The 27,658-nt window shown below is 46.2% G+C and overlaps 3 protein-coding genes across 4 annotated transcripts in view; 2 read left to right on the forward strand and 1 right to left on the reverse strand.

Moving 5' to 3' along the window:
• Positions 1-1,045: 1,045 nt before the first annotated feature.
• Positions 1,046-18,434, forward strand: LOC144162336 (uncharacterized; the record flags this gene model as incomplete). The annotated part of the gene is given in 4 exon segments (XM_077692829.1): positions 1,046-1,431; positions 5,434-5,653; positions 11,223-11,456; positions 14,238-18,434. Coding segments are annotated over 4 exon segments (1,500 nt in total). The 3' UTR covers positions 14,919-18,434.
• Positions 18,435-23,400: 4,966 nt separating this feature from the next.
• LOC144162338 (zinc finger HIT domain-containing protein 1) lies at positions 23,401-24,601 on the reverse strand. Its single transcript, XM_077692830.1, has one exon. It carries the CDS (start codon positions 24,367-24,369, stop codon positions 23,836-23,838), a length of 534 nt encoding a protein of 177 aa, XP_077548956.1. The 5' UTR covers positions 24,370-24,601; the 3' UTR covers positions 23,401-23,835.
• Positions 24,602-25,831: 1,230 nt separating this feature from the next.
• LOC144162339 (uncharacterized) overlaps positions 25,832-27,658 on the forward strand; it is a 46,084-nt gene continuing 44,257 nt past the window's right edge. Inside the window, exon 1 of one of the 2 annotated variants that reach the window (XM_077692831.1) lies at positions 25,832-25,915. The gene's annotated coding sequence lies outside the window, so the exon portion shown is untranslated. The other variant, XM_077692832.1, reaches the window with a different exon arrangement.

Consider the following 27,658-nt stretch of genomic DNA (forward strand, 5'->3'; position numbering starts at 1 on the left):
TGGGTACCGCGCGGCCAAGTCGCTCCGGTAACGGTAGGGTTCTGCGCATGCGCGGCGGCGTCCAGACGGTAGACGTTACCGTACCGGAACCGTTTTTCCGATCTGCTATAACTCTCTAATGACAGCTGTCATTGACTGGATCGTTTTAGAAGAAATTTGATATGTTTAGGCAGATTTCAAGGATGCATAAGTAATTTTCTGCAAAATTTATCGGAAAAATTAGGCGTGTATCTCAGGTTCCAATTGAAACTACTAAATTGGTTGCAAAGTGTAAAAAAAAATTAAAAAAAAAAAGCCCTTCTTCAGTGCACTTTTCAAGTTATCGTACGCAGCTTCTAAAAGCGGAGCATATACGCTATCTTCTGGAATGGTGCTGATGCAGGATTCGGCGTGTCTGCTGTCCGAGCACGAAAATATGCTAGCTAAACAAGCAGCAAATGAAAAAAGTTCCAACAAAAGAATTAAGCCATCTGTTCGAACACATACGCCTGGTTTCTTTAATAGAATGGACATAGAAGTGGCAAGCTGAGAAGTTGGGCCTTTTAGGTGCCTTTGGGCTACTGCCGCTCGGATATATCAGTAGTACAAAAATGCAAAAGAAGTGAAAACCCAACATTCTGTGACTACTAAAATTCTAATAAGGCAGTGGCAATTTGGTGGCAGCCGGCAGATTAGCCTGGGAGAAAAGTTGCCGGCAGTTTCTTCCCGTTGGTCTGGCCCAGACCACGTGATGACTGCCAGCCAATGGGAAGGAACTGCCGGCAACTTTTCTCCAATGGAAGGAACTGCCGGCAACTTTTCTCCCGGGCTAATCTGCCGGCTGCCATCAAAATAGCCTCTGCCTTCTAATGAAGGCTAAAAAGTTGCAAACCTGCACTAGCTGTTTCTAAGATTAATAATGAAGGCTTATTAACCCATCTCAAATTGTAGAAATTCAGTTATCAAGAATTTAGAGTGAATAGGGCCCAGCATTGCAGTTGGCATTCCAGAGGGTGAAGGAAACTACTAAATGAAATGCGCTCACATCTCGCCCCCTCCCACACAGCATCATCAGATACAGCTCGAGATGGCCACGAATAAAAATCCAGCAAGCACTAGCCTGCTGAGCTGCGCCGAAGCAATGGAGGAGGAGATCTGCGACATGGGGGACCCCGACGAATTTCTCAGCGCCGAAAACCTCATAATGCTCAAACTGTTCGACCCACTGCTAACCACCGAACACGTCCCTCCGCCACTCGCACTGGACTCAGATCGTCTGAGGATTACGACGGACATCCAGGGATTCATCGCAGCCCAATTCTTCCTCGGATCGCACTGTTACACCAAAGTTCTCTTTGCGGGCCTACCCAGCTTGCGCTCGATTCCGTCGTTTCTCGCCGCCACGCAGATGGTGCTGTCCAGCTTTGAATCGTTGATCGTTGTGCACAACAGGCAAGTGTCCTCTTACTTCCCTTATTTTAAGGCGAAGCGTTCTATTCCTCACTCGTGCCATCCATTGTTATGGCCAAAACACACTGCAGGAAAGCCAACTTTCTCTGATGATAATTATCGTGAGTGAAGTGAAAGTGCTTGAAACGCGAGGCTTTCTTTTATCGGAAGCCAATGTCTTCAAAGTCAAAGTCCAACATTTGAAATTGTTATGCCCAAAATGCACTGCAGGAAAGCCTACTTACACAGTGGGTTTCCACAAAGGCACCTTAATTAAGGAAAATAACGCTTCCTGTGGTCGGAGTCGTAGCTGGGTCCCTCGCGTTATGAAGCATTATGAAGACGTCTATCCAGTTGCACCATTTCAACACAATCGAAGCAGTTCGGGTTTTGGAATTTGACTTTGACTCAGGTTGCGTGGGAGAAAGCTTCACATTTTAGCTATCTTTCTCTTAAAGGAGCCATGAAGACAAAACACAAGTTTGTTTTATTCGAAAGATTTCGTGTTTTATAGCGCCCCCAGCACTTAACCGGATGCAAACGATGCTTTATTCACCGAGTCATTAATCAATTTACATAAAAAAATTTTGATTTTCCCCCAAAAATTTTCATTTTCCCACTAGATCGTGTGTTTTCGTGGTCTGCAAAGACATCACAGGAATTGAACGCTCTGTAGCCAATTGGAAAGCCTTGTTTACCGTTAGTGAACCTAGATGTCACCACCATACCGTGGCAAGCCGTTTTTCTGCCTCTGGTTTGTTTTTGTTCGGGGAGAAAATAATCGTTTTGTGAAACAGAGTGCTCGCCCGACAAATATGGTCACGCAATACACCGTTGCTTGCGTCAATCAGCAAGTGCCGTCTAAAACTACCCCAAAGCCCCGCAGTCCTGTGCAGCTGAGCCAAGCATAGTTCGCGCAGTACCAACAGCAGTACGCATTGGTACTTCTATGTTTACGTGGGCTTTCGTAACTTCCACTGTCGGTCCCACCATTCTGACTGCTTTAAAAAGAATGTGGCCTAAATTTAAGCGCAAATAGTCTGTTTGGCAAGCTTATAAGCCCTGCCTAATTTGCGTCTGCTTTTGCCGGCCTCCGCCAATTGCAGAGCTGGCTGGTATGACATCATAGGTTCTGTTGCGGGAAATGAGCAAGTGGGTCGCATCACCTTTCCCTTTTTTCCTAATTATACAGCTTATTTGAGCGAAGTTTACGTTAAAAGCGGCGTCAGTATGATTCTAACGAGACAATCTTTTGAATGAACCAAACGTGTGTTTTGTCTTCATGGCTCCTTTAAGAAAGGGGCTTTGATTTTTGTTTTGCTTGAAATGCTTTAGGAGTAGCCGGAGCCCACCTTAAATATGTTGTGCATGTGTATACACATTTAGCAAATATTTGAAGCAATAAGCAATGGATGGGCCATGTTAAGTCGAACATAAGGAAGTCTTGGGTGAAGATGATTGCGGGCGTAGCATGCCGTATGTGGAGCATCTAACAGCCGTGAATAGTTGAGAGAGTCGTGGGAGGTCTATGCTGTGCCGATGATTTATAAGGTGATGCTATGCTGATGTCATAGTAGAAGGCGTGGATTTCATGCACTCGCTTGGTCTTGGTAAAGGTGGCGATTCAATTGCTGCACGTGGATGGAGCTTTGCGAAGAATGTGGTGCGAGATGGCAGAGCCAGTGACCAGTGGGTAATGCCATTGGAGTAAGGGAGTGGGGATGGGCAGTGACTGATGAGGCTTTGGGTTGGCCCAAGCCACGAGTTGAATTCTTTGGGAAGAGGGAAGGTGCTTGAAGGCTGACTTGTTGATTTCTTCTTGAATGATGACATCCAGGGGGGAAAGGGACAGCGGTTAAAAGTCTGCTGATGGTGTGGAGAGCGGCTGAAATCAGGATCTGAAAGGTGTGGGAGTGGATTTTGTTGAAGCTCATAAACTTGCACTAGATAGGTAATGGTACTGACAGCAACAGTGCATGCCGGGACCTGGGTTGCTTTTTGGTTTGCCCCGCCATTGTATTTGTTAGAGAGGTGGTGAATGGTATGAATTATTGTTTTACATTGAGTTTTGAGTTGGTGGAGCACATGTACTGGGCGGGCTGTTTTTGTGTACAGTTGGAATGTTAAGATCTCAGACAGGATCTAACCTATGGGTGGGCCCATTATATAAGGAGTAGGGTGTTGATCATTCCATTGTGGTTTGGGGCAGAATACAGGAAGGAAGTCTGATGTTCCAAGAGTAAGATTTAGGCTGGAAGCGTTTAAGGGGAACTCGGTACTAGTTACGGCAAGCTGCAGATCTGTTTGCATTGCCTCCGGAGAAGGGTAATATTTGATTCAGCCCATATGGCGATGTCAGGCATAAATTGTTAAGCAAGCCCCAGAATCGTTCAAGATTGTGAGCGACCGTGGTCATGGCCAGATTGAAAATTACGGGGCAGGGAATGGATCCTTGGGGGCAGCTCGGTCAAGGTAAAGTGGTGCACTGCTAGAAAGGGTCTTATTTTGCTTTGTCAGTGTCAAAATTTTCAATTTTTTTAAGAGATACACATTAGCATTCTAGTTTAAATCACACCTATGTGGGTTCCCAAATGCGAGGTCCCAACCTTGCCAACACAGGCGTCAATTAATCAGTCAATCAGTGCCACCTCGAAGAGATTTTAAGGGGGCACATGGGTCTTTGATCAAAAAGTTTATTTTTGCAGTTATGATGATAAAAATTTGGGGGCACATGTAGTTTCTCATTATGATTGTAGATATAAAATTTGTTTTTGAGTAAAATGATTATATTCAGATTTATTTGAATTTTTTATTCAAGTTTTTGACAGCCTTTGTAAAAAAACTGCTGGAGGGATGCAGCTAAACAGGGAACCAGTGAATTGTGCACAAATCAAAGAGTGCAATAAGACTAACATTATCGTTCTATCTGGTCTGTAGCAGAAGTTACGACCATTTGAAGTTTGGGCCTGGAAGGCAAAACCGGTTTTTCTGGCTGCCACCTTCCAAGCCCAAACTTCAAATGGTCGTAACTTCTGCTACAGACCAGATAGAACAATAATGTTAGTCTTATTGCACTCTTTGATTTATGCACAGTTCACTGCTTCCCTGTTTAGCTGCATCCCTCCAGCAGTTTTTTTACATAGGCTGTCAAAAAATTGAAAATAAAAATTCAAATAAATTTGAATATAATCACTTTACTCAAAAACAAATTTCATATCTACAATCAGAATGTGAAACTACACGTGCCCCTAAATTTTCATCATCATAACTGCAAAAATAAACTTTTTTGGTCTAAGACCAGTGAGCCCCCTTAAACATGAGAGCCTTAGTCCGAGGATTTTGTCGAATAGTTTCGGTGCAGTAACTGACGGAACTTTACACAATATCAGACCAGGTGGCGTCCCTTGTCCCGTGAGCTCCTTAATTAAGCACCGGCCAGTGCGAGGCAGTAAACTGCAACTACTACCACGCTTCACTTTGCCGAGTTGTTTGACGTATTTGTCGTTCCGTGTATTCCTTTGCACCCATCAGTTTTGCACCTCCCTTTTTTTTTGTTAAGTCATGAACGAACTGTTTGAGCAACAATAGCACTTGAGCGTTACTTTTTTTGTGTCTCACATTCCTTTCTTTTCGAAGGATATGGTGTGGTGTTTACCTGGGCCATGGTGTGCAAAGAACATCGTGGGCATTATTGCATTGCCCAACCATTTCAGCGACGACCACTGGAAGCACGGCAGAGTTGCCTCTGGGATCCAGGAACTTGGAACGAAATCTTGAAGCGTTTCATGTTGAGCTGTACGTTCCGCATGCAACCGACCTCCATTCGGAAGTGGCGTGCCTCTCAATAACACTGCGCGTTCCTTTTCCGAGCGATTACATGCAGTGCCCTTAGCTGGAACGATGTTAGTCTTTTTTATCTGGAACATCTTATCTGAGCCTTATCTGGAACGTTATCTGGACCTTATCTGGAACGTGTTATCTAGAACACCTGGAATGACCTTGCAGGGACTGGATAGCAGACCTGCCGGGGATCCAGAGCGTATCGGTGCTGGTTCTCTACCATGACCTGCACCTGCAGGTGAGCAACCGGAAGCGCAAGCTCTGCAACATCGAGAGCGACTTTCCGATGCTCGAGAAAGTTTACGGCTGCACTGCCGCTCTTGGGACCGACCAACTCTACCTGGGCAAAAGCACCCTCGTGCGTCTGGTGGCTGCCTCGTGCCCGGTGAGTACGAGGACGGAACATCGACATGGGGGGCTTCTTCATCTGACTAGCCACTGGGGTTCCCGTGTGAGCCGCGGAAGTTGCCAGTTATTGGCGCTTGTTCAAGGAGCCATGATGGCGAAATACAGTCGACTCCTGTTAATACAAAGTCAATGGCAACTGCAAAAAAACTTCAAATTAAACAGGAAGCACATGGACAGCATTGGCATTAGTCTGCAACACGTCTCCCTTCTCGATTTTGTTTAGGCTCTCGACTGTCGTTGCTGATTCGTGCGTCATCATGGGTTGGCCTCATAGTTGAGACTTATAGCTTAAATTGAAGCCTGAAGCGTCCACTACGTGAGCTGCGCACACGATACTGTGCTCGACAAACAAAATTGAGGACCTGAAAAGAGACAGACGCATATGCTAGCGCGAGTCTAAACTGAACAACTGTTTTATCGACTGTACGCTGCCTCAGTTGCGATGGCACCGACACAGTGCAGTGAACAGCGATGTCTCGGTGCTTAAAATTTTGAATTTTATCAAGAAATGACGGTCACTTCGATGCTTTTATTCGAAATCACTTCCAGTTAACCGATGTAATGGGTTTTAGCTTCGAATCCTCCAGCAGTACCTGCCGTTGAATTGCATGTAAAATTGGTGGGGCCAGAACATCACTTCCAATCAACTGAAAATTTTAATTAAGCAACTTCGAATTATCGGGAGTCGACTGTACAAGTTTGGTTTGTTAACAGCACCACTTTGTCCTGACAACAACGGTTCCAATTTTATGGCAGACTTCGAACAAATCATAGAGATATTAAGTAAAACAGGTGAAGTGGGGGCAACTTCCCAGCAACATTCTGGTGATTTCTCTATGTGGTCGCAGAATCTTGTTTCTGTGATTGGCGGCTGCCAACTTTTAAGCCATCGTAAAGACGCATGACTGGGCGGTTGTAGAAGGGCCTCTAGTTACACTTGACCACACCACTGGAATGCCAACGGCAGTTAAGACACAGGAAACTGCATTTTTAGTGCGGGTCCATATTATGTCACCCATACCCATATTACCGTACATCACTGTTTCGCGAAATTGGAAAATTTTTCGATTTTCCTTGCGTTTCTTTTTTTTTTTGTTGTTGTTGTTGTTGTTTAAGTGTCCGTTGTATGTGGAACGGAGTGGAGCGAGCTACCAATGGTCTGTTCTTTTAAATTTAACAAAGTTGTGTTCTTTTAACCATTTGCAGTCCGGAACTTTTAACAAATTTCCGGCTGTTCCGGACCGCAGCTACCATTTTGCCAGTTTCTGGCGCCGCGAAGAAAAATGCGAACTGCGCAAGAACAACTTGCAGTATCTTTATTTTTTTCTTTTGCATTCTGCGTGTGAAACTCTTCAACCGACATTTGGGCAGCTTGTGAAACCGCTCGAAGCATTCTCCTGGGCGCAGCAGGCCAGGATTTTACTGTTGGTTTCGGAGTAAAACACAGTTTCCCTCCTGCCTTCTTTTGTTTTTCTGTTGCCACAAATAGCACAGTCCTTGCTGTTTCGGCCTGGGAGCTTGCAGACGAAATGCCTCGTCTTATCTGGCTTTACTCACATTCCACACGTGCAGACGGGCCCCGCTTTTTGGCCCGAGCCCTCAGATCACCCACCAGCTGGTGAATGAGGTTGCGGCGGTACTGCAGGTTCCGCTGCTCTTTCTCGCCGTGATACTGCAGCTGCGTGCACCTCCAAATAAAACTAATTCACAATGGAAACCTCTAGATGCGAGGAAAAAAGCTTTCACCACCATTTCATTGTCTTTTAGCAAAATGCGTAGCTTAAGAGTGATGATCCACACGCTGCCATCTTCTACCGCTGTCGTGGTCTTCATCACTCGCTTCTGTCGAATCACTGTCATCACTAACTGATGGAGGCACGCAGTTCTCTTCCTCACTGAAGTCATCATCGCTTTTGCTAAGAGCACCACCGTAGAACACACGCTTCTCAGCGAACAGCGTGCAGGTGAAAACGCTCTGCAATCTCGAAGGCCCCTGCTGAACATTGTGCTGCACCCTGGTGCAAAAAGCAGAAGACATCAGCAAACAAAGTTCACTTATCCCTCACTGGATGGCGCAACATGTATGCAAAGAATGCAGGTGCATCTCAGTGAGAAAAACCGCGAAATTGAACTTTGAACACCCATGTCGGGCATAGCTCGACAGCGGACTGCTACGGCCGTTTTGCATTGTTGGGCAAAGGGTTAAAGGGGTCCTGAAATACCTTCTGCCGATGCATGGATGTACATGTACCCAAATAAAGCAATGTATTTGCAATCTCCTCCCGCAAGAATTATGTTAAAGCGATGAGTATTAGCTGAGAAATCCTAAATAAAAAACCGCGCATTATCGTCGCTCCGCATTTCCTCCTCCTTTCGACTTACTCTCCGCTGTTTACGGCGCGCGAGCCTGGCCTCCCATGATGCTGCGCTCCGCAGCGGTTACGTACTTCCGCTATTGTGCTGCTCAGACTGTCGTCTGCTACGGGCAAGCTTTGTTGACACCATGAATCCCGCACTCCGCTCAAGGCTGGAAAAGCGAACGAAAAATCTGGCCGCATGTATGCGGCGGCCTGGCCTTGCCCTTTCGCGGTGTACGTTGCTGGCGGCACATGACTTTTTATCGGCGGCGAACTCGCAGCCGCACGGGGAGGGTCGTGCGCTCGTTCCCTTGATGCACCGCGCACTGTTTATCCAAAAAGCGCCGTATCAGATGTGGCCCCGCTGGTGCCGGGTCTTATTTTGCGGCGGTGGTAATTCCTGCCGGTAGCATGTGAAAAAGTCATATTAAACCGATACAGAACCCGTGTACAAAACGCTTCAATCATGTGACCAGTTCAGCTTGGGGCGACGCGTGGTGGAGAGCGGCAACGTTGGCAGAACATGCTCCGGCGCGGCTCTGATAGAGTGCCTAGAATATTTCTCCTAGCTCTGAGCTTTCTAGCGCTGGAGCGAGCGCCATTTCTTTGACAATCTCAAACATCGGTTGCCTTGGCAACAAGGCACAAACTGCTCATGAAGTCAGTTACGGTTGGGTGATCCCGGTTCAGCTTGGGGCCCCACTTCGCAACATGTGGGCACTGCAGGCGTACCACTCATTCCCACTGGGAAGTGCGAGATGCGTTTGGCATTACAGGAGGCGATGGTGTGTGTGTTGTGGACGCCTTTGTTTCGCGATGAAATGCGACGTGCTTCTGCGGGTGGATAGTGTTTCCCATGGTCTGGATTATCTTTCTCGAGCGACGTACGACTCAACCTCGCATGGGGTATGTGCAGTGTGCGTGGCTAAAAGCCATCAGCTTGTGCGCCAGAGTTAAGTGACTTGCTGTTCGTCCCCGCAAACCACGCGCGAGGTGAGTACCGAATTTACGATGGGCAGGAGGCAACCCATCCTCTGTCAATCGTGGTTCAGACTTTCAACGCATGTTGTGACATTGTGTTCATTAGAAACGCATCTCTGGATTGTTTTGAAGTTGAATAAAATGTATGTGTCAAACCCGGGCATTCGGCTGAGGGCGTTCTCTGCGATTGCACGAAAGTGTCACGGGGCTTCAACGCTTTCTTTATGGAACGTACTCAGGTAACAGAATATCCATGTCGTGTTATGGCCGTGTTGCATTCAATACAAACGGTTAAGCGTTTGTTTTACACTTGTTTCGTTTGTCGTAAAATGCCTAAGCACTCCGGCACTCCGCTGGCAGATCAGCCGGCGAGCCGACGCTGAGCAGACGACTCATCTCTTTGCCGGAAGTGCGTGAAAAAGCCGCCCAATAGCAGGATGTCTAGCTCATGATGAACATCTGGGAATCGATGATGTAGACATGTGAAGATGGCGGCATCCAAAAACACGAAGGGAAGGGTGAGAAAAAAACGACAAACTTTGCAACAAAAGTGCGAGCTTTCCGCTGCGCGTAAAAGAGTAATACTTGGCACAGAGGACGTTGACGACCCAATCTAACGGTTGCACTAGTTCATTTAGTGTGCTCAAAATGCCTTTCAGGGCCCCTTTAAAGGACCCCGGGGTGGTCAAAATGAATTTGTGGCCCTCTGGTATGTCCTTGAATGATCTGAGTTAGGTAATCTGTAGCCCTCTGCAGTATGACCCGCATCACAGCCTAAGTGTGGTTTCCACGTGCAATTCGACTCCTTTGATTTTAGAAGGCGGAAAAAACTCCTTGAATCTGGAAACATTGCATTCCTTGAGCAGTTCTTGTCGTATCAGCTGACAAATTGAAACAATTTTTTGCGGGACAATCTAGCTTAAAAAACTCAGCATGAGACATTGTGGAGGACATCGTGATGACTCTAGAACAAGTGAGCCATTTGATTTAGGAATGCTCCAATACCTGGGCATTGCAGATGGGGTTGCATACATTGCCTGTGCCCTATCACGAGCATCAGGGCAGAGTTCCCTTATTTATCACGTGATAGTCTTCTCGCTTCAGGATGGTCCAGTGTGTGTAGGCACACTTTTTTCATTTTCCCCTATTATCTGGCTTAAAAGGCCATGAAGATGAGATACAACTTTGCTTGGTTTGAAAGAACTAGGCTCTGGTAATTCACTCAGCTCTGTTCGAGCCGCGCAAGGTTCTTTTTTTTTTAACTGAAAAAAAATGCAAGAAATATTGGACAATTTCGTGCGTTTTCTGTTGTCTGTTTTCCTTAATATCTCGATTATTTGTATGGCGTTTGCGATAAAATCGATGTCATTGTTATCGGTACAAATCAGGCTTTCTATGAGGAGGAGGAGGAGAGAAACGTTTGTTGGAGCGGAAAGTGCTGTTGTGGGTGGCCTTCCTAGTCCGGATAGCCGCGACTCGTGGCAGCTGCTCTTGCCCGAGACACGAGGTTAACCTGCGTCTCTAGCGGGCAGCTGGTCAGCTCGCACTCCCACTGCTCCAGGGAGGGGATCTGGGTGGTAGGGGGCAAGCCCAGGCAAGGTGGTATGTGGTGTTGGGGGTTTTACAGGATGGGAATTCGTAGGGATACATGGTTGGTGATATGTTGTGTAGAATTGTGTTGAAGTATGTCTGGGTTTGTAGTCGTCGCCAAAGGCGAGCGTGGTTGGTGTTGAGAGATGGATGAGGAGGAGGGTAGACGAGGCAATTTCGACGGTTGTGGTACAAGATGTCTGTGTAACGACTCGGGACTGGGAGGTGATTGAGGGATTCCGGTGGGTCTTCTCTGCCTTCAGGGAATGCCCGGGTAGTTAATTCACGGGCAGCGGCATGTGCCGCCTCACTCCCTGGAAGGTTGGCCTGGTGTCCACACGACGTAGATGGAGGGCAGCTTGTGTATGCGTTGCAGTATGTTGAGGGCTTGAGGCGAGATACATCTTTTTTGATAGTGGCGGCATGCTTGAACGAAACTTTTATTTTGCCTGCATGGCCCTTTGAAACCACACAGAGCTCACATTCGTTATTCCGGCACAGCCATCTTTACACGAAGCAGAACTGTGCATTGTCTTTGTCGTCACTTCATTAGCAAACGATGGTAGCCAGGAGAGAGTAGATTCTGTACTGCTCTTCCGACTCCTTTTGTACATGCAGCTGATGTCGTCGGTGCAAGCCCCGATGGACCATGTTTTGACACTCGCCAAGGAGCTGGAGGCAAAGATTCCGTTTCTCAAGGAAAAGACCTCCGTGCTGCACAACTTACAGGAGCTGACGCTGGGAAGCCACGCATGGCGTAACGATGGTGGTCCCGCTCTGCTAACCGAACCCGCTAGCCTTGAAGGCATCAACGAAGCCATCAGACGGTATCCACACCTTCGGCACCTGCGGGTAAGGCCCCTTCTCAAGAGGGGGGGTGGGGTGGGGGAGGGGGGGGGGGTGCTGTCATCAATAAAAGGGGCTCAGCCCTCCCTGGACTTGATCCTATTAGACAAATCATGGCTAAAAAAACTGTGGTTGATTCCTGTGTCATAGGAATCAGTAAAACACGAAAGTAAAATGTGCAGCGAAATCTGCAGCTGAGCATGATTTCCGGGTCAGCGGCTGTCGTGTGGGTGTGCTTGGCGAGCGACATCCTTCTGGCGGGTCACTTCAACAAAGGTGTACTGGCGTCATTTCCGTGACGGACATGACGTCAGTGAAACCTTGGTGTATCCCGGCATGAAACACTTGGGTGTTAAAATATAAAGCACAAAAACAAACAACCCTAATTATAACGCACTCCTTAGTACTAAAGGTTGCTTCCCCGCAAGAAGACCCTGTGTGCAGGGGTGCACCCCTGTTGTACAGGCGTCACTTCCATGACGCATATGATGTCAGCGAAATCTTCGTGTATCCGGGAATAAGACACTTTCGTGTTAAAAAAGTGCCGCAGCATGCACCAGAGGTGCACGGCTGGAGAAACAGCAGAGCGGGCGACCCCTCCCCCTTCGTCGGAGACCTGGCTGTTGCACCTTACATTTATTTCCGAACTTGCAGCTAAAAGTCCTCCACAACCTGGTAGGCCAGGATCGTTTGGTTTGCACCCTTTCACATCTCTGCCAAAGTGGACCGCGTCGGCAAGCGCTAGAACCTACGGAAATCGGCTTTACAAGTTCAGCATCTGTACACTGGGCTCCCGACTTCAGACGCAAACGGACATGCATGAACTGGCGATCAAAAGAGCACGCGAGAGATCACGCCATGAATGCTGGGCAGAGTGTTCTTGAAGGTCGAGCTGACTGACGCCAGGCAACCATCGCGAGGTGCACGCTCACATGCGCTCGGTCTTTTTTCTTCGCATTTTTTTCTGGTAACGCTGGACGGTGGAACTAAAAGCTTAAACTGCTCTGCTGGTAAAAAGGACTGGCTGGAGTGACCTAAAGCGCGAGATTCAATACAACCGAGTCATGTTGCCAGAACACTCGTCTGCCATGGCTAATCATTATTTTGTTTTTATACTACTTCGTAAGTTCTTATAACTTTCTTTTCGAAAACTTGTAACAGGTAGTGAAAGTGACAGCGACAACAGAATGCGCTTCCACCGGGCCCCTCTGTCGCTTGCTTCTGGCCGTCCAGAAGTGAGCGACGGTGACAGCGATGGAAGGGCCTGGTGACAGTGTACTATCTTGTCATTTGTCACTGTCGGCTTTGCTACCTGTTCACTGCACCCATTCAGTCACGTTGGTCACATCACTCGCCAAGATTGCTCCAGGTTATGACCCTATAATGGTGTCGTCTCAAAGTGGGGAAATCGTTACACAAACAGTGGTAAAAGGGCACTGACACAAAAATTTTGCATCTTTGTTTTTTTGTTGTGATAAGTAGCTAATGACCTACTTATCACATGTGGAAACCTCATTTGCTTCAGCGTACGATGGTTGTTTAATGCGGCCAGTCGCAGTTTCGGTTTCAGCGGGTGTCGCGAAACACGAGATTTTGCGTAAACAAAGCTGACTACGTGACTGTTGGATGGATATCGCAGAGCAGAGCTGCTGTAGCACTGTCGAATATGCATCGACGGCAGTTTCTGTGCGTGCCCCTAGATACTGATCTCATGAGCCGCTTCATTATAAAGCGACCGTGGACACGACGCAGGCGCCGCGAGTGCAAATTGCTGCCGCGGCTAGAGGACGACGCACGATGCTTGAGACAGTGGGTGGGAAGACGTGCGCTGGGAGCAGTCAGCCGGTCTGCCTACAGGTCCGCCTACAGATGTGTTCGGCTTAGCAGTGCAGCGGATATTCGATTGCTGCTCTCGTAGGCAGTGCAGGTGACGATTTTTAATGCAACCCGCCATCGCATCATTAACTCCTTTCTCATATAAGCTGCCATGGTTGGGACCTGGGTCCAATTTTTGTGCAGTGGTAACAAGCTATCGCACGAGCTACCTGCGCCGGCCTGCGCCACTTCGCAGCCATGGCTGCCGCCTGCGCAGCGACTGCGCGACTCGCTAAGTGTGCTTTTCGTGTCCCCGGCGCATTTTCGTGTTCGGTGTAATAAAAAGCAATAAAAAAAAGTGCCTGGAACCACTGTAGAACTTAGGTCGCGGCCAGCTGCCCGATGAGCCGACAAAATCACGGCGCCTCCACCGCCAACGATCGGGTCGTTCGTTGCTCAAGAGCAGAAGCTCTGACCTCTGATTGGAGCGGTGAGCTGGCGAAAAACGCCGGCAGTTCGGAAGCAACCAACACAAACCCGTGATGTGTTTGGGTGTTGTTTCTTTACAAAATATCCAGGGAATGTCGATTGCATGAGGTCTTCCGCTGGCTGCTCGGTTGCGTTTTGCACACTTTAAAATTGATTTTAAATATGTTCTAGGCTGTATTTGCTGCTGATATTTTGCAGGTGATGTATGTGCATTTACACCAATGTACGTCCAAAGTTATCTCGCCTTCAAAATTTTGTGTCAGTACCCCTTTAAAATAATCGGATAAACAGTGATGGCAGAAATATGAGAAAGTATGCTCAGGCGAAATACCAGTTCACTTCATGAAACGATCCCCCAATTTTATTTTCCCATTAAGAGGCGTAGAGCACCTAGCAGACGCCACTTCTGTTGCTTACAGTCAGGATATTTGTTAAAGGTCAGTTAAAAAAAATGGAGCCTAAAGTTTCTGCTTTCACGTGCAGGTGTCAACAAGATCCAAGGACGTCGTCGGTCGCATTGCCCAGTTTTCCGAGCTGAGGAGCCTCTCCGTTGCATACGTCACCGTTGGTCCACCCTGTCCGTTCGAGCCGCACGCGAGAAACCTGCTCCTCTCCTCGCTGACACACCTGGCGCTGCTCAGTTTCGACGGAGTGTGCCTTTCGACCATCGACAAGAGCTGTCCAAACCTGCAGAGCCTCACCCTCAAGAGTTCCAGGGTCTGTGAAGAGAACGTCCCCCCCACCGCCTTCCGACATCTCGTCTCCCTCAGCGTCGACGAAGCCATCTTTATTAGATCGTTCCGCACTCTGCTTCGCGCCGCACGTGGCCTCGTCGACCTTTGCATTGATGGCTCGGGAATTTGCGCAGTGTTCCTCTCCGGCGCACCGTTCGTGCCGTACCGCCCGCACGAGCGTTTGCGTCGGCTCACCCTTAAGACGGATCAACGCCTGTCGCAACTCTGTAGGGGTCCCGAAGATCTGCATGCGCTGTTTAAACAGCTTTCAGCATTGGAGAGGCTTAGCACGGACAGTTACGACGTTCGACTTTTCGTGCAGCACTTTCACCCACGCATCAAGCTGACGTGGACATCGTGCACGATTTGCACCGCCGAGTTCCCAAAGCAACCCAGGCAGGAGGGAGTGTGGCGTATTGTCCACGGCTAATGTAGTGATTGTTTGACATTTTTTTTAGTGCGCTAGAACTGTCACACTTGCATTGTTTGGACAGATGCTGCCAATGACAGAAAGATGCGTTCGCTTGTAAATCTACTCTGCTGTTGCTGTAGGAAGTACCTCTAAGTGCTCCCCAATCACTGATTAAATACACTAAACTGAAAGTGTGTGCACTGAATTAAAATTATGTTTATGATGGAGAGGAAAATCTCAAGTTCAGGCTTCCAGTTATTGAAAATAACTGGAATATGTGAGAGTTTAGCTTTATGAAGTGGGGTTTGTGTACCAAAGTGACTTTCATGTTGCCCTGGGTGTCATCCAGTCACATGTTATATTAAGATATTTATAGGCCAACTGCACTCAAACATTCGCCAATGTAAATCTAATGTAATCTAATAGGACACACAAAAAGAGTGCCAACTGCAAAACTCTGTTTCAAACAGAAATGTGGGAGACACAAATGGCTTGTGAAGATTGGCGGTTTTGGAACCAAAATTGGGGGGGGAAACAGCCATTACTGGCTGTCGACGTTGCGTAAATAATGGAACGAAAGCGGGCGCACCAGTACAGGCAGCTGCTTGCAGCAGCCTCCAAGTGCGCGTGGTAGCGCCTCCTTTTGCACTGTTATTGCCACAGAAGAACTTCCACTAACATTTTCCTGAGGCTGATGCAGTTAGGTGCAATTCCAACATCATGTTGCTATTAACCGAAATGAAGCACACCGTCAGCAGTTATTTTTGCATCAGAATGCCTGCCGGAGTAGCAATCCTTGGCATTGCAAGTATAAAAGCAGGTCCGGATTTGCAAAGCTGTTTGCTCGAATGATATCGAAAAGCAACTTCGATTAGTCGGCCTCTTGGCTATCAATTCGTTTTCTTTTTAATGGGAACGAAGTGCGCATGGGTGGCGACCAATCACGAACTGTTTTTGCTGTGTATTTACGTGTAAGCACCTTTGTCAGTATTTGCTTAGTAACTCTCACCTCGCTGCACAATTGTAAAATCGGTTTGAAACTGCGCGTTTGCTTCCAAAGCTAGATGATCCACTAAAAGGTGTTGGCTACTTTCACCAGGGACATGTGCTGTTAATAACAGGTCACGTTCACGTGAACTAAGTCTATCACTACAAAAAAGTAAATGCTTTATTTCACAATTGAAAATTAATGTAGTTTATCGCTTAGGGGACGAGCAGTTTTGTTGGCTTTCAAACTGCACCAAGACAACGGCCTATTTTTGTGGGGATATATCTTACGACGAGCAAGGCTGGTTTTGGCTCACTTAGTGGGTGAGGAAAAGATAATATAGAAATGTGTATACCGGCACGTAGAACAACTCGAGTTAGGTCAAACTTTTGGACATATCAAAAGGGGTGGAGGTGGCGTTGGGTCAGTTTAAATAGTGCAAACATTGCACGCGGAAGTGGTCAAGGATTTATAAAGGTCTTTCTTTTTGGGACAGATGCAATAGTGTGCAGGCAGGTATGCAGGCACAGATAAGTGTGCAGGCAGGTATGCGTTTCGCGTTATGTTTATGAGTAAAAATATTATTTTCAAATAAAAAAAGTGTTACTATCTCCAGAAGCACCACAAGCGTGCACAGGATATAGGCTTCTAATCTTCTTTATTGGGCTGAAAAAATGCAAATATTGTTACCTGTGTGGTTAGTTTTAAAACATATGATACCAACGGTGGTACAACGGGGTGGTTTAGCAGAGATACCTCCGGTGAACGCATCCCTGCGCGTGGCAAAGCGCCCTGCCAGTCGTCAGAGAAGTGCGGCCGCCACCGGACAGGTTCTTCTTCTCCATCACAGGATCACAGGCCACTCAGAACTTGTTTCGGTGACACTCCACCAGGTGCAAACGTCGTCTGCTACAGATCTAGAACTACTCTGAACACTTGCAGTTATTGTGCTACGTACATGGGTATCAGGCTTTGGACTTCGCCATGGTGACTTTTAGAGCATAACTTGTTTGGATCAGGTTTGGGCAAAAAAAAATTTGAGTGCAGTTGGCCTTTAATTAAAATGTCTACGTAAAGTTGCTGTTGTGATTGCTTTGATTTCACCAATTAAAAAACACCAGTGCAATACACAGTGTAGTGTATCAATTGTGTATGTTGTAAATGTGTAATTGTATGGAATTGTTTATGTTGTATGCAATTGTGTATGGTGTATTGTGTTAGTTGTGTATCAACCCTTTTGCTCCTGTTGACGAGTATATTCACCATCGGATTTTGTACCAAAATGGCCGATGACGACTATTTTCGTCATCGTTCATTTTGGAGCCCTGATGGCGCTTTGTAGCAAGACACTGCGACCTTGCGGTGAAGCCATCTTCGAGCAACCTTTTTTCACTCATTTAAGACGTGAAGGAATGTTATTTCATCAAAATAATGGTGCTGTGTGAAGCCATCTTACAGCAGTCTTTTTACTCAGTCATGGATATAAAGGAAAGTTATTTCATCGAAATAATTGTGCCGTTTTATTCAGAAAAGAAAGCTCTACATATTATGCGAAAAACATTTCTCGGTAAATTTGGTACATTTTTCTTTTGTTTTCATGGTACAAAATATTAAAAGGGTTAATAAGAAAACCTGAAGTAAATTGATAAAATTCATGAGCGAAGATGTTAAAAAAAATTTGAATTTGAAATTTCAAGACTCTATGTTTGTCTCTATTTGTGCAAAGATCCCACTCCCACAATTCGTATTAAACTTATCTCTCAGACATTCATCACTAAATCTAAAATATTTTCGATTAAAATGCAATTAAATTTACCCAAGGTTGGTAGAACGAAAAACGGGAGTTTTTGTTTGCACGTTTTAAGATACTTTTTTTATTGGTTCGATGGGCTCGATCTCTGGCTAAAGCTTCTTTCCGCTATGTTCTGCCACTGCTGGCAAAAAAAAAAACTAATTTTCAAGAAACTCAGCTTGCCGATGGTGCTATGCTAATTGCCATGTCATTTTCTGACTAGTTATTTTGTGGCAGGAATCGTCTGAGAAATATTCTTTCGCAGGGCGCAGCGTTTTTTTTTTAGTGTGAAAATGCGCATAACAAACAAAAACCAAAGTCCTGAGGTGTCATTCGTGCAAATGCTTAACCTCTGCATAGTTTATGCCCCTAAAACAGTCCTCTATTGGATTGTAACAGCTGTTTGTACGATTTAATCTTAAAAATAGAAAGAAAAAGATCTAATACCCTTTCCGCATCTTTCTCAAACAACTCTGAATGGCTCAGCAGGAGAGATGCAGATCACTGTGTTTCAGATATGTTTGAACTTGAGGCATGCTCAGAAAAACCATTTCAGTGCAATGTTAAATGTTCCAAAAAGATAACTGCTGCTGTAGGATTTTGATCCACTTATCAGAAATGGTTCTAACTCATCTGCAGTAGTCATTGTCCCGTTGTCCCCTCAGTCACGCATCTCATTGCAGTGTCTTAAGATTTATGAAGTAAAAGGACTTTGAAGTAATGCTGACTTCAAGCACATATTTCAGTTTAAGGCTCCCTCAAAAAGAAAATAAAGAAAGCTCAGTAAGAGTTCTGGCAGGTCAGATTTCTCACTGGCTGAGGCACTCCACGTTGACATTTAAATCAAGCAGACGCTGAAAATGGGATGGATCAAAATGTGAGCAATGTAAAGCAAGCGTACTGTAATTTGGAGAATGGCATAAATAAGGAGCTGACAAAAAAATGTAAAGAAGAGTGAAACAGGTAGACAAAAAAATTGTAATTGCTGCAAAACTGGCCGGCAAAGATGTGATGAATAATGTAAAATGGGCAGACAACTCGTTCCGATTGGAAATGCATCTTCTTGGTGTCTGATTATTATTGAAGCTAGCCTTAAAGTTGGGGCAACATAAAAAGCCTAGCGTTTTCAATAACTGCAACCTGTAGGGCTTCCAAAACGCTCTAAGTTTTAACAGTTACCGCACTGTATCTGAAAACTGAAAACTCAGTGCTGTAAAGCTTTTCGTCCCATTTTCTTGAGCTGAAGGCATAAATAAGGGCATTTGTTTCCCCTTGCATTAATTTTAAAGGGACTCTGCAACACGCTTTGAGCAGTGCAAATAAACCTGTGTGACGTTTAGATTACACTGCCAGGAATACCTAAGCCAAATATTACACGTGCATGTGAAACAGTGAGCGCGCAAATCGCTGTGAAAGACGCCGAAAAACCAACCACACTCTCTTCAATTTCCCTCATGATGCACCGCCGTAAATATGTCATTACTAGACGCCAGATTTGTAGGCACTGGAAATGCGCATTTTAGGCGTCTAAAATAGGCAGAAAAAGAAACGTTTAACGCACCGCACCCACCATTGCAAATGTAGCATGATTCAGTTTTGCATGAATCGAAATAGCTTCAAACGAAGTGCGTAGCCTGTACCTACAATACAAAAATTAAAAATGTTATTGTTTATGATGGCCCAAAGACACCAGCAGTTGAACATAGCCTTTCAATTGTCCCACAAAACTGCTGAACTAATGAAGATACATTCATGTTCAATGGCTACAGTCGCTTGTTCCAGCATCACGTATTGTGAAACAGGCATGCAAAAGAATATTCGAAGGCTGGGAATACTAATTAATAAAAGCACTACCTTGTGCCTTCCTGACATGATTAAATTACAACACGAGAAAAACAGACACAAATATTAAACGCAAGAGAGACGACGAATTTAACACGAAGACTGTTAGGTACAACTCTGGCAATTTTCTCATAGATATTATCTCAATGGTACAAGCAAGACATCCCAACACTGCCAAACACACTTCCGCACATTTGAAGAGCATTTTTAGAAAGTTCTTTAGCAACCGAACAGATTTTTCAAGGAAAAACGCATTTTAGAGCCCGTCGGCAGTATGAACATTAACGTGTAAGGAAATGCAGCTGCGCAGTGATGTTTCACCACTGGCTCTTCAATATAGGAGTGATCTGCTAACAAATATCAATGCTCAACCGCTGCGTTGAAAATTGAGTTGGATTGGAGTATGCTTCTATAAACAATGCAACTGCACATGTTAGAAGAAATCTGTTTGGAGAGTTGAAGAATACGCGAAGCGTAGACTAAGAATCCGTGTGAAAACTGGAAGCAATAGCAAACTACAACATCTCCAGATCTTTTTATTCAAAACCGTGCCTTTTGTCACTGAGGATAAGCATCCCGTTTCACTGCCGCTAGCTATATTTTGTTTTCCAGGATTTGGTTGAACTAGAGGGCTAGGTTAAACCCCATTGAGTTCTGAACAGTCAGTGCTGCCCAGTGGCGTGAATAACGATCTCAAGCTGCGCTCGAGAGCAGAAACGCAAAATAGTGTTCATATACGCGCCGATACTCAAAGATAGGCATTTATAAGCGTTCAGGCACAAAAGCCAAAACAGGCATTTATAGGTATAAAAACACCACAAAAGCCCTTCTTAAACTCTAATTTTTGCTCATATATCAGAATGGTGCGATAGGAGTGCAAGGAACAGATCAGATCAGATAAAACTTTATTGTTGCCACGAGTGGGACCGTTTTCAGGTCGACTTCAGTGTCCTTTCGGCAACGGCAGGGTTCATTTGCCTAAAACCGGTCTCTAGTCATTACAGCGGTGGCTGTCCTATGAGATGTCGCTGGTCAACTTCACGGTTTATTGCTCGCATTTCCTGTGCTGATCCGCCGTTGTTGGCGCTGTGCACTAACCTCTTTTATGCCTGAGCCTGTACAAACAGTCTTGGCGTGTCTTGTGTTTTGAGTGCGTGCGGAGATTTAGTGATGAACTCAACACTTCCCTTTCAACCAGACCACTTGAAAACATCCTACCAGCCTGAGTGCACGCTTGCTAGCAGGCATCAATGCCTTCTTTTAAAGCAAAGCTTTCTACCTCTACCAGCCAACTGTTCTTTTGCGGCGTGCGGACACGCTGTAGATAGTACGGCGAATTTACCCACCGTTCCCTGCGCAGGAGTGCCTGCTTACCGGCGGTGGCGTCGGCAGGATGGCTTTGTCGTCTGCTTTAGCGACAGTTGTTTTGGGCCTTTTCTGTCGCAGCTTCGCGTCCATTGCGCGCTTCCTTCGCACAGCTTGATTAACTTGTTCGACAGCACCTCCTGGGTAGCCCGCACCTGATGGAATTAAGTGGTCGTATGCCAAAGATACTTAAGGATTGGTTTGCAGGGCAGGAAGACAAAATGTACAGACCACAGACAGACATCTGCCCGCTAGAGAAATGCTACATTTTGCACACTGCTTGCCATGAATGGGACTCTGTTTTCTAAATTAGTGAATACCAATTCGGTTGTGTTTTAAGAGGTATTACAAAAGGAGCACCTGGTTCCGACAAATAGCAATTATAAAAGTTCCCTCAGCTTTCTTGCAATTCTCAAACTTAACTAAACTAACTAGTTTTAATCGGCATAAATGGGAATCACTAAGCTCACATGCCAAATTGTTTCGATGACTGCGCTTGTGTCGTGCGGTGGTGTAGCACCGAGCTGGCACATCAGAATGGCTAGGTTCCGCTGTATCACCTTTCGAAAGATGCTCCTCTCCATTTTCTTTCTGCCGACGCATGGCTGGGCTACAGCGGTGGCATCCGCCACTCTAGACCGGCCGTGTCCGACGCTGCTGCGTTCGGGACGCCGTCCCCACGAATTCCAGGTAACGGGTGGCAGAATCTGGTTTCACTCTTTGTAGAGCCACGTGTGTGAATTCAAGTGACGTCACACGGGCAATTGTTGTGGGTGTCATTTAAAGCTTTGCTTTCCAATCACCTTCACAGCGTGGATTGGAGCCAATTTTTTTGTTGCTCCAGACCGGAAATAGGCCCCTCCACGTTGCGGAGATAAAGAGCAAATTCCACAACCTTTGATATATCGAAGGCAGCTAAACGGAACGCCACGAGTTGCCCACCTCTCTTGGAGAGAGCGTGCAGCTTTCGTCGTGTAGTTTTCGATCAAGTTGAGAGGGGATTATACGCGATTTTTCATTTCGCGTAGCTTCGGTGACAGTGAACGGATCTTTATAATTCTTGCGAAACGAGATTGCTGGGACAATAGACCCCAAAATACATTCCGTGTAGTCGGTGGAAATTGCTGCAGGGCCCCTTTAAGCAGAACTTTTGAGCCACATATTTTGAGAACCTGTTGCCAGTGCACGAGAACATTGGTGGGAAGTCTTGAAAAATTGTCTCTTTGTTCTCATTAAGTGTTTTTCTGCTTGTACAAATGCTATTTGTCTGTAGGCATGTGTGTACTGGTAATCGCACTCAACATGATTTGGACGATGAAGGAAGTTTACAAGAGCTTGCCTGCAAATGCAAGCTAAGGGTGCACCTTGAATGGTCTGTAGCTGCTGGTAGCTGACATAGTGCTCGTACTACTCCAGCTGAGCTACTAGGCAGATGCCAAGGACATCAGTGAATGCGGCATAGTTGTCTGGAACACTGAAGAAACAAGACAATGAATTTGGCAAACACAAGTGAAAAACAAGCCAAGCCATGAAGCATGCTAGGCCTTGTGTTCATTTGAAAGAAGACGTGTAAAACATCACTTCGTTCTGTACTCGTATGTTGAGGCTGACCAACTGCCACCAAAATGATGAAGTTTCGTCAGTGCTGCTGTAGCAGCAGCATTACGTTCAACCAGTGTGCCGGTGTAGAATGGTACTGCAAAATTATCTGGGGGATTTGATATTAATTAGTGCGACATGCCCTCAACAGTGCTTCTTGAAAAAAAAGAAAACCGACAGCTTTAGTAGTTTTCATTCCACAACATTTTTTTTGTTCAGTTTGTTTTGTCCTTCTTGCAGTGGATGATGGCTCTACCTTTTTTCGGGTGAACTTTACTGTTTTCTCCAGTGGCCTGTAGGAGTGCTGCGATTGTGTGTTTGTGCCTGCTGAAACAATAGGCGAGTCGTTCATTTAATAAGACAGCAGCCTGTCTGGCCACCGTAATGCTTGCCGCATTAACTCTTCAACATAATGGCACATTCTTATGTCTGTAGTAGTGGAGTTAAGAGCATTACACACCTCAGCAGAGAAATAACTTTAGGCCATGCTTACATGGAATCATAGTGGACATTAGTTTGTTTTTTACGTTGTTTTCACAACCTTTACCTCTCGTGGCTTGGTTGCCACAAGGGGCATATATAAGCATGCCCCGTTTAGAGTGAGTACGAAGCGACCTTAAAATTAGATCTGATAAATGGGCACTGTATGCGAGAGAAATTAGTGCCGTCCGACTGGTAACAAAATTATCCATGAATAGTATATTTACATGACCCTCTCTGTGAAAAAGAGAAGAAGGCGGCTGTTGTAGGAAAGTTGCATTCTTCACTGCTCCTGACAAGTCAATACTGCACAAGGTCGTTAACTGCCCCGCCAATGAAACAATTGTGAGAATCGTTAACTTGGGCGTTGGTTCACACTGACGCGTGAAAAACAAGGACCAAAAAAAAAAAAAAAAACCACACACACACAGGCATCGGTCGTTCGTTCAGTGAAACGTCATGTGAAATGGAGGAGTTTATTATCACTGTTTCAGCATTCACCCACTCAGCCATCTTAGGCATCTCGCAAATGCGAAATGGCCATTAGCAGCATCTGATGTAACGTTGCCAGTCCGAGGTTTATTTTTTTACACGTCCGGTTTCACCTCCTCCAACCTTCGTGCTCTCTGCAACCAATAAGAAATCGCTGCACTTGTTTTTTGTTGTTTTGTTTTTTATCTTTCCCAGGCTCAGCACGCGACGGCAATACCAGTCATTGGTACTACATAATGCCCGCAAGCAGCACACAAGTCCGGGCGCAGTCACAGCGAACGGGAACTGCGTTTCCGCGCACGGTACGGCCGTTAGAACAAAAAGCGGTCCGACACTCTAGCGACAGTTCACCGTGCAGACAAGGAACAGGTGCACTACTAGGCAGTCCACTTCATGCAGCGCGTGTCGCGATGGACTCCCAGGCACTTGATGCTGCAGTAGCGCGAACCACAAGGCACGCAGGTGTAGTTCGACGGGAAACCACACACCGAGCAGAAGTGGCGCGGCGGCAGCTTGGAGGGCGGAACGTTGGCGTGGCTGTAGTTGGGCGGATCGGGGTTCGCTAACTGATGCTCCTCGAGCAAGGCGTTGAAGTTCTTCTTGAAGCGCGTCTTCAGCGGCTCGCCCTTGCTGCGGCGCTTGCGCTTCGCCTCGAAGGTCTCTTCAAATTTTGGCGCCTTTTTGTGCATCACCAGGTTCGCGTGCGGGTCGTCGTGGAAGTTGTCCTCTTCGAGCCCGTCGACGGCTTTCTTTTGGCGGCGCACGCGCGCCGCGGGATCCAGAACGCGCCGCAGACTGGCGTCTTTCACCCGACCCGACTCCCGGCGGTCGCTGACGCCGCTGCCTTGGTAGAACGGTCCGCTCATCGTGCCTCGAAGTTCTTCCGTGCCGAACGTCTTCCTCTTGGCCATCAACAAACACTGAAGTTGGTGCGCGGTAGGCCGGAACGCCTTCGGGCAGGCAGTGAACCCATAACCTTAGAGTCCCTAAGCCATTACGGACGTTGCAGCCTGCGTTTGAGAACGCTGCGGTAACCACACGTCAGATTTTCCTTGTTCCTTTTCTCAAAGCACAAATCGAAGCATGAATCGAACACGAACTCAACACTGGCTAGCGCTGGCTTCTGCACCGGCTCGTCACTTCCTACTGGCTTTCTATTAATATTACAAAACCGTACAAAACCATAGAGTTAATACTACTTACAAAACAGTCGAAATGCTGAAGTATATTTACATTCTGCAACGTACACTTCCACTAAATTAAAAAAAATGTTTAACAGGCAGCTGTAGAAATTTTATGCACAATAGCACATGCTCTGCTCTTCGCGATGAAACTCGAGCAATAGAAGAAGAGTTGAATAATGTTACTACAAAAATGACAAAATAATGGAAGTAGAAGTAATTCTAAATTCATAGCATCCTCGATAAACCGCACCGGTGCACACCGGGGCACACCGGTGCGCCTTTTCATCCTCGATAAACCGCACCGGTGTGCACCGTCCGTCCTCGATAAACCGGGGTGCACCGTCGCGGGGCAATTTTTGGTTGCACCGCCGCGCACCGGCGGTGCAGTCCCGAGATGCATCGCGGACGATGCCGGCGAAGGAGCTTCCTCCGCCGTCTGCTGCAGCGACGGCGCCATCGCCGCACTCGTGTCAAGGCGGACGAAGCTGTGTATTGTTGCTGACAAGGATGGCGTGCTTGTGAATTCATCGGGCAACGATGCGACAGTCTCCTAACGGGCGGTAACAACGGCCAGTGATTGTAAATGAGGACGCGAACTTTGTGTACTTCAAAGGCGGCTGCATGCATTGCCAGGAAGTTGGGGATTGACATTCGTTTCGTTCGATCGAATTATCATGAACTGTTACCGGAGTGCCTAGACGATGAAGACCTACTTGTTTTGCTGTAACGGAAGGGCGGAACAAAACAGGCACTCGCATTATGGCTCAAACGAAGATTAGAAGCAGCTTGTATGTAGCTGTTTAGTGGAAGCGGTGGCGGTACGTTGTTCCGCATGTGTGACGGATTTAAGTTGTGCGTGCATATAATCATTGGCCTTCAATAAATACCACTTTCAAATAGCGCTGTGTCTCATTACAGTGCTGTATTGTTACTTGTGAACGTTTTTATGACTTGATTTCTTAGATTAAGAGATGGCGCTTGGGTAGAACCGCCCCGTTTGTCCTCGATCAACGCTCCGTGCCGGTACGCACCGTCGTGGGGCACTGTGCACCGCGCCGGTTTTGGGGGCAACACCGGTGCGTGTTCATCGAGGACGCTATCACTTTAAGCTTACGAAGACCCGAAAGATGACAGACCGCATGAGACCGCTACATTTTAGCGAGTAGCCAATCCAATCCACTTGGCAAGCAAAAAAAAAAAAAAAGCATGGCGGCGCAATTGTAATCGCGTATCAGTGTGTGACGGTGTGATCACTTTGGACAGCGAGACCAGCGTAAGTGGTTGAGGCAGAACATAGCGCACTACGGCTAAGTTCGCGAGCGGCGGCTACGCGTTCATAGCTGTCGATGTCCTCCGGTCTACCTTGGCGTTAAGTTTGCTTTGTTACGAATTCGCACGGCCGCTCCTAAGGTTTCGGATTTGCTTACGATGCACCGGTGGTCCATTTTTAGTGGGTTACGTGGCAGTTAGGGAGCACAAAAGATTATAATTAGGCAAACGAGGGTTTATTGAAAATGCTTATTTAGCGCACATGAAAGAAATCACGAGCCACTCCAGCATTTTTCCTCCGGCCGGGCATTCCAATATGTGAAGGTGGGTCCATGGCCGGCTAGAAGCGCCTTTAGCGCGCGACACAAAAGTGACACAAAATTATGAAAACAGGTACTGGCTCATTTATTGTGAACTAACTAATTACTACAGGTAAATTAAACCGAGCATTATAACAGTCATCTTAGTCATGTTTTTGTTGTTGTTGTTATTGCGAAAGATTCGATTGCGAAAGTTGCAGCCGTTTTCTGTAATCATGCTCGATGTCTATCGGCAGCCGGCTGTCGGTTCTTCGAGGTGGCTGTAATTCTGTTTGCAGCTTCACTGTGCACTAATTGTGACTAGTAAAAGAAACTCGCCGCAATGATAAAGTCTTGTTAGCGGCCGACAGTCGTATGATTTCGGGGAGGAAAGTTCCGACAAAACAAGAGTTATAGTCATTTTCTGTGAGGGAGTGTCTTACGTCAGATCTAGATGTAACCCTAATCGTTGCTGAAGTTACATGCAGACGTAGCCATCGCCAGGGTTGCAGCTGATTACCTGTAATTACTGATAGTAACCCAAGAGAAAATGGTAGTTAGTCCCAGCCGGTTTATGATTAAATTCTTTCTGTAACCAGCTGGGTCCAGCGTAGAATTTTCCCATAAACCAGACTGGACCAGCTATGGGAATTGATCATTACCAGCGACGCTGAATAGTCAGTGAGCGAAAGCGGTTTGGCCCGTTGTAAAAAAAAAAAAAAAGTCCAGACAGCTGGCTGCTCTCAGATGTGAGGCCTGGACGCAACGCCAACCACAGCTATCTGGTGTTACGTCCAGACATGACTGCAATCATCGCCAAAGCTACAATCTAGTCTAGCCATCACTAGTGTTACTTTTGATTATCTGCAATCATTAATAGTAAACCATAATTAATGGTCAGTGTCTATTGTTCAGATGAAGAACCTCTTTCATACGTAAGATTGAGGATTCGGTAATGCTACTGCACTGAAATATCATGTATATAGAGTACACACTCGTCATAACAAAATAGCTACATTTGAAGTGTTATCATGATCCAGTAAATAGAGTAAATGTAAATAAAGTGTGATTAGCTGTTAATGACATTCGGCTCGGTCGTGCGGGTCAACACGGCGGAACAAATGTCATTTGATTGTGATAGCAGCAGTGACGATTAGCGAGCTCGCAAAACTGCAAAATTACATTTCAAGTGCATCTACAATGTTTTCACGTGCAGTATTTTTTAAAAGCATAACAAAGGATTATTTTTAAAAAATAAAAACAAGAAAACCACCAATTTAGGTGACATGCTGAGACAAGTTTCCAAAAAATCCGGATTAGGGTAGCGCGTGCAGTGGGGACGAGATTTTCTTTTTGTTAGTACTTGTTTGCCTTTCTTTTATTTGAACAACAACACCAAGAAGAAAATATAAGTTTACTGGCAGTTTTTGGAAACAGTATTCTTTGGT

This window comes from Haemaphysalis longicornis, unplaced genomic scaffold, assembly GCF_048455015.1.
Source record: "Haemaphysalis longicornis isolate Haplotype H1 unplaced genomic scaffold, Haemaphysalis longicornis Haplotype H1 scaffold_12, whole genome shotgun sequence".
NCBI classification, from domain to species: domain Eukaryota; kingdom Metazoa; phylum Arthropoda; class Arachnida; order Ixodida; family Ixodidae; genus Haemaphysalis; species Haemaphysalis longicornis.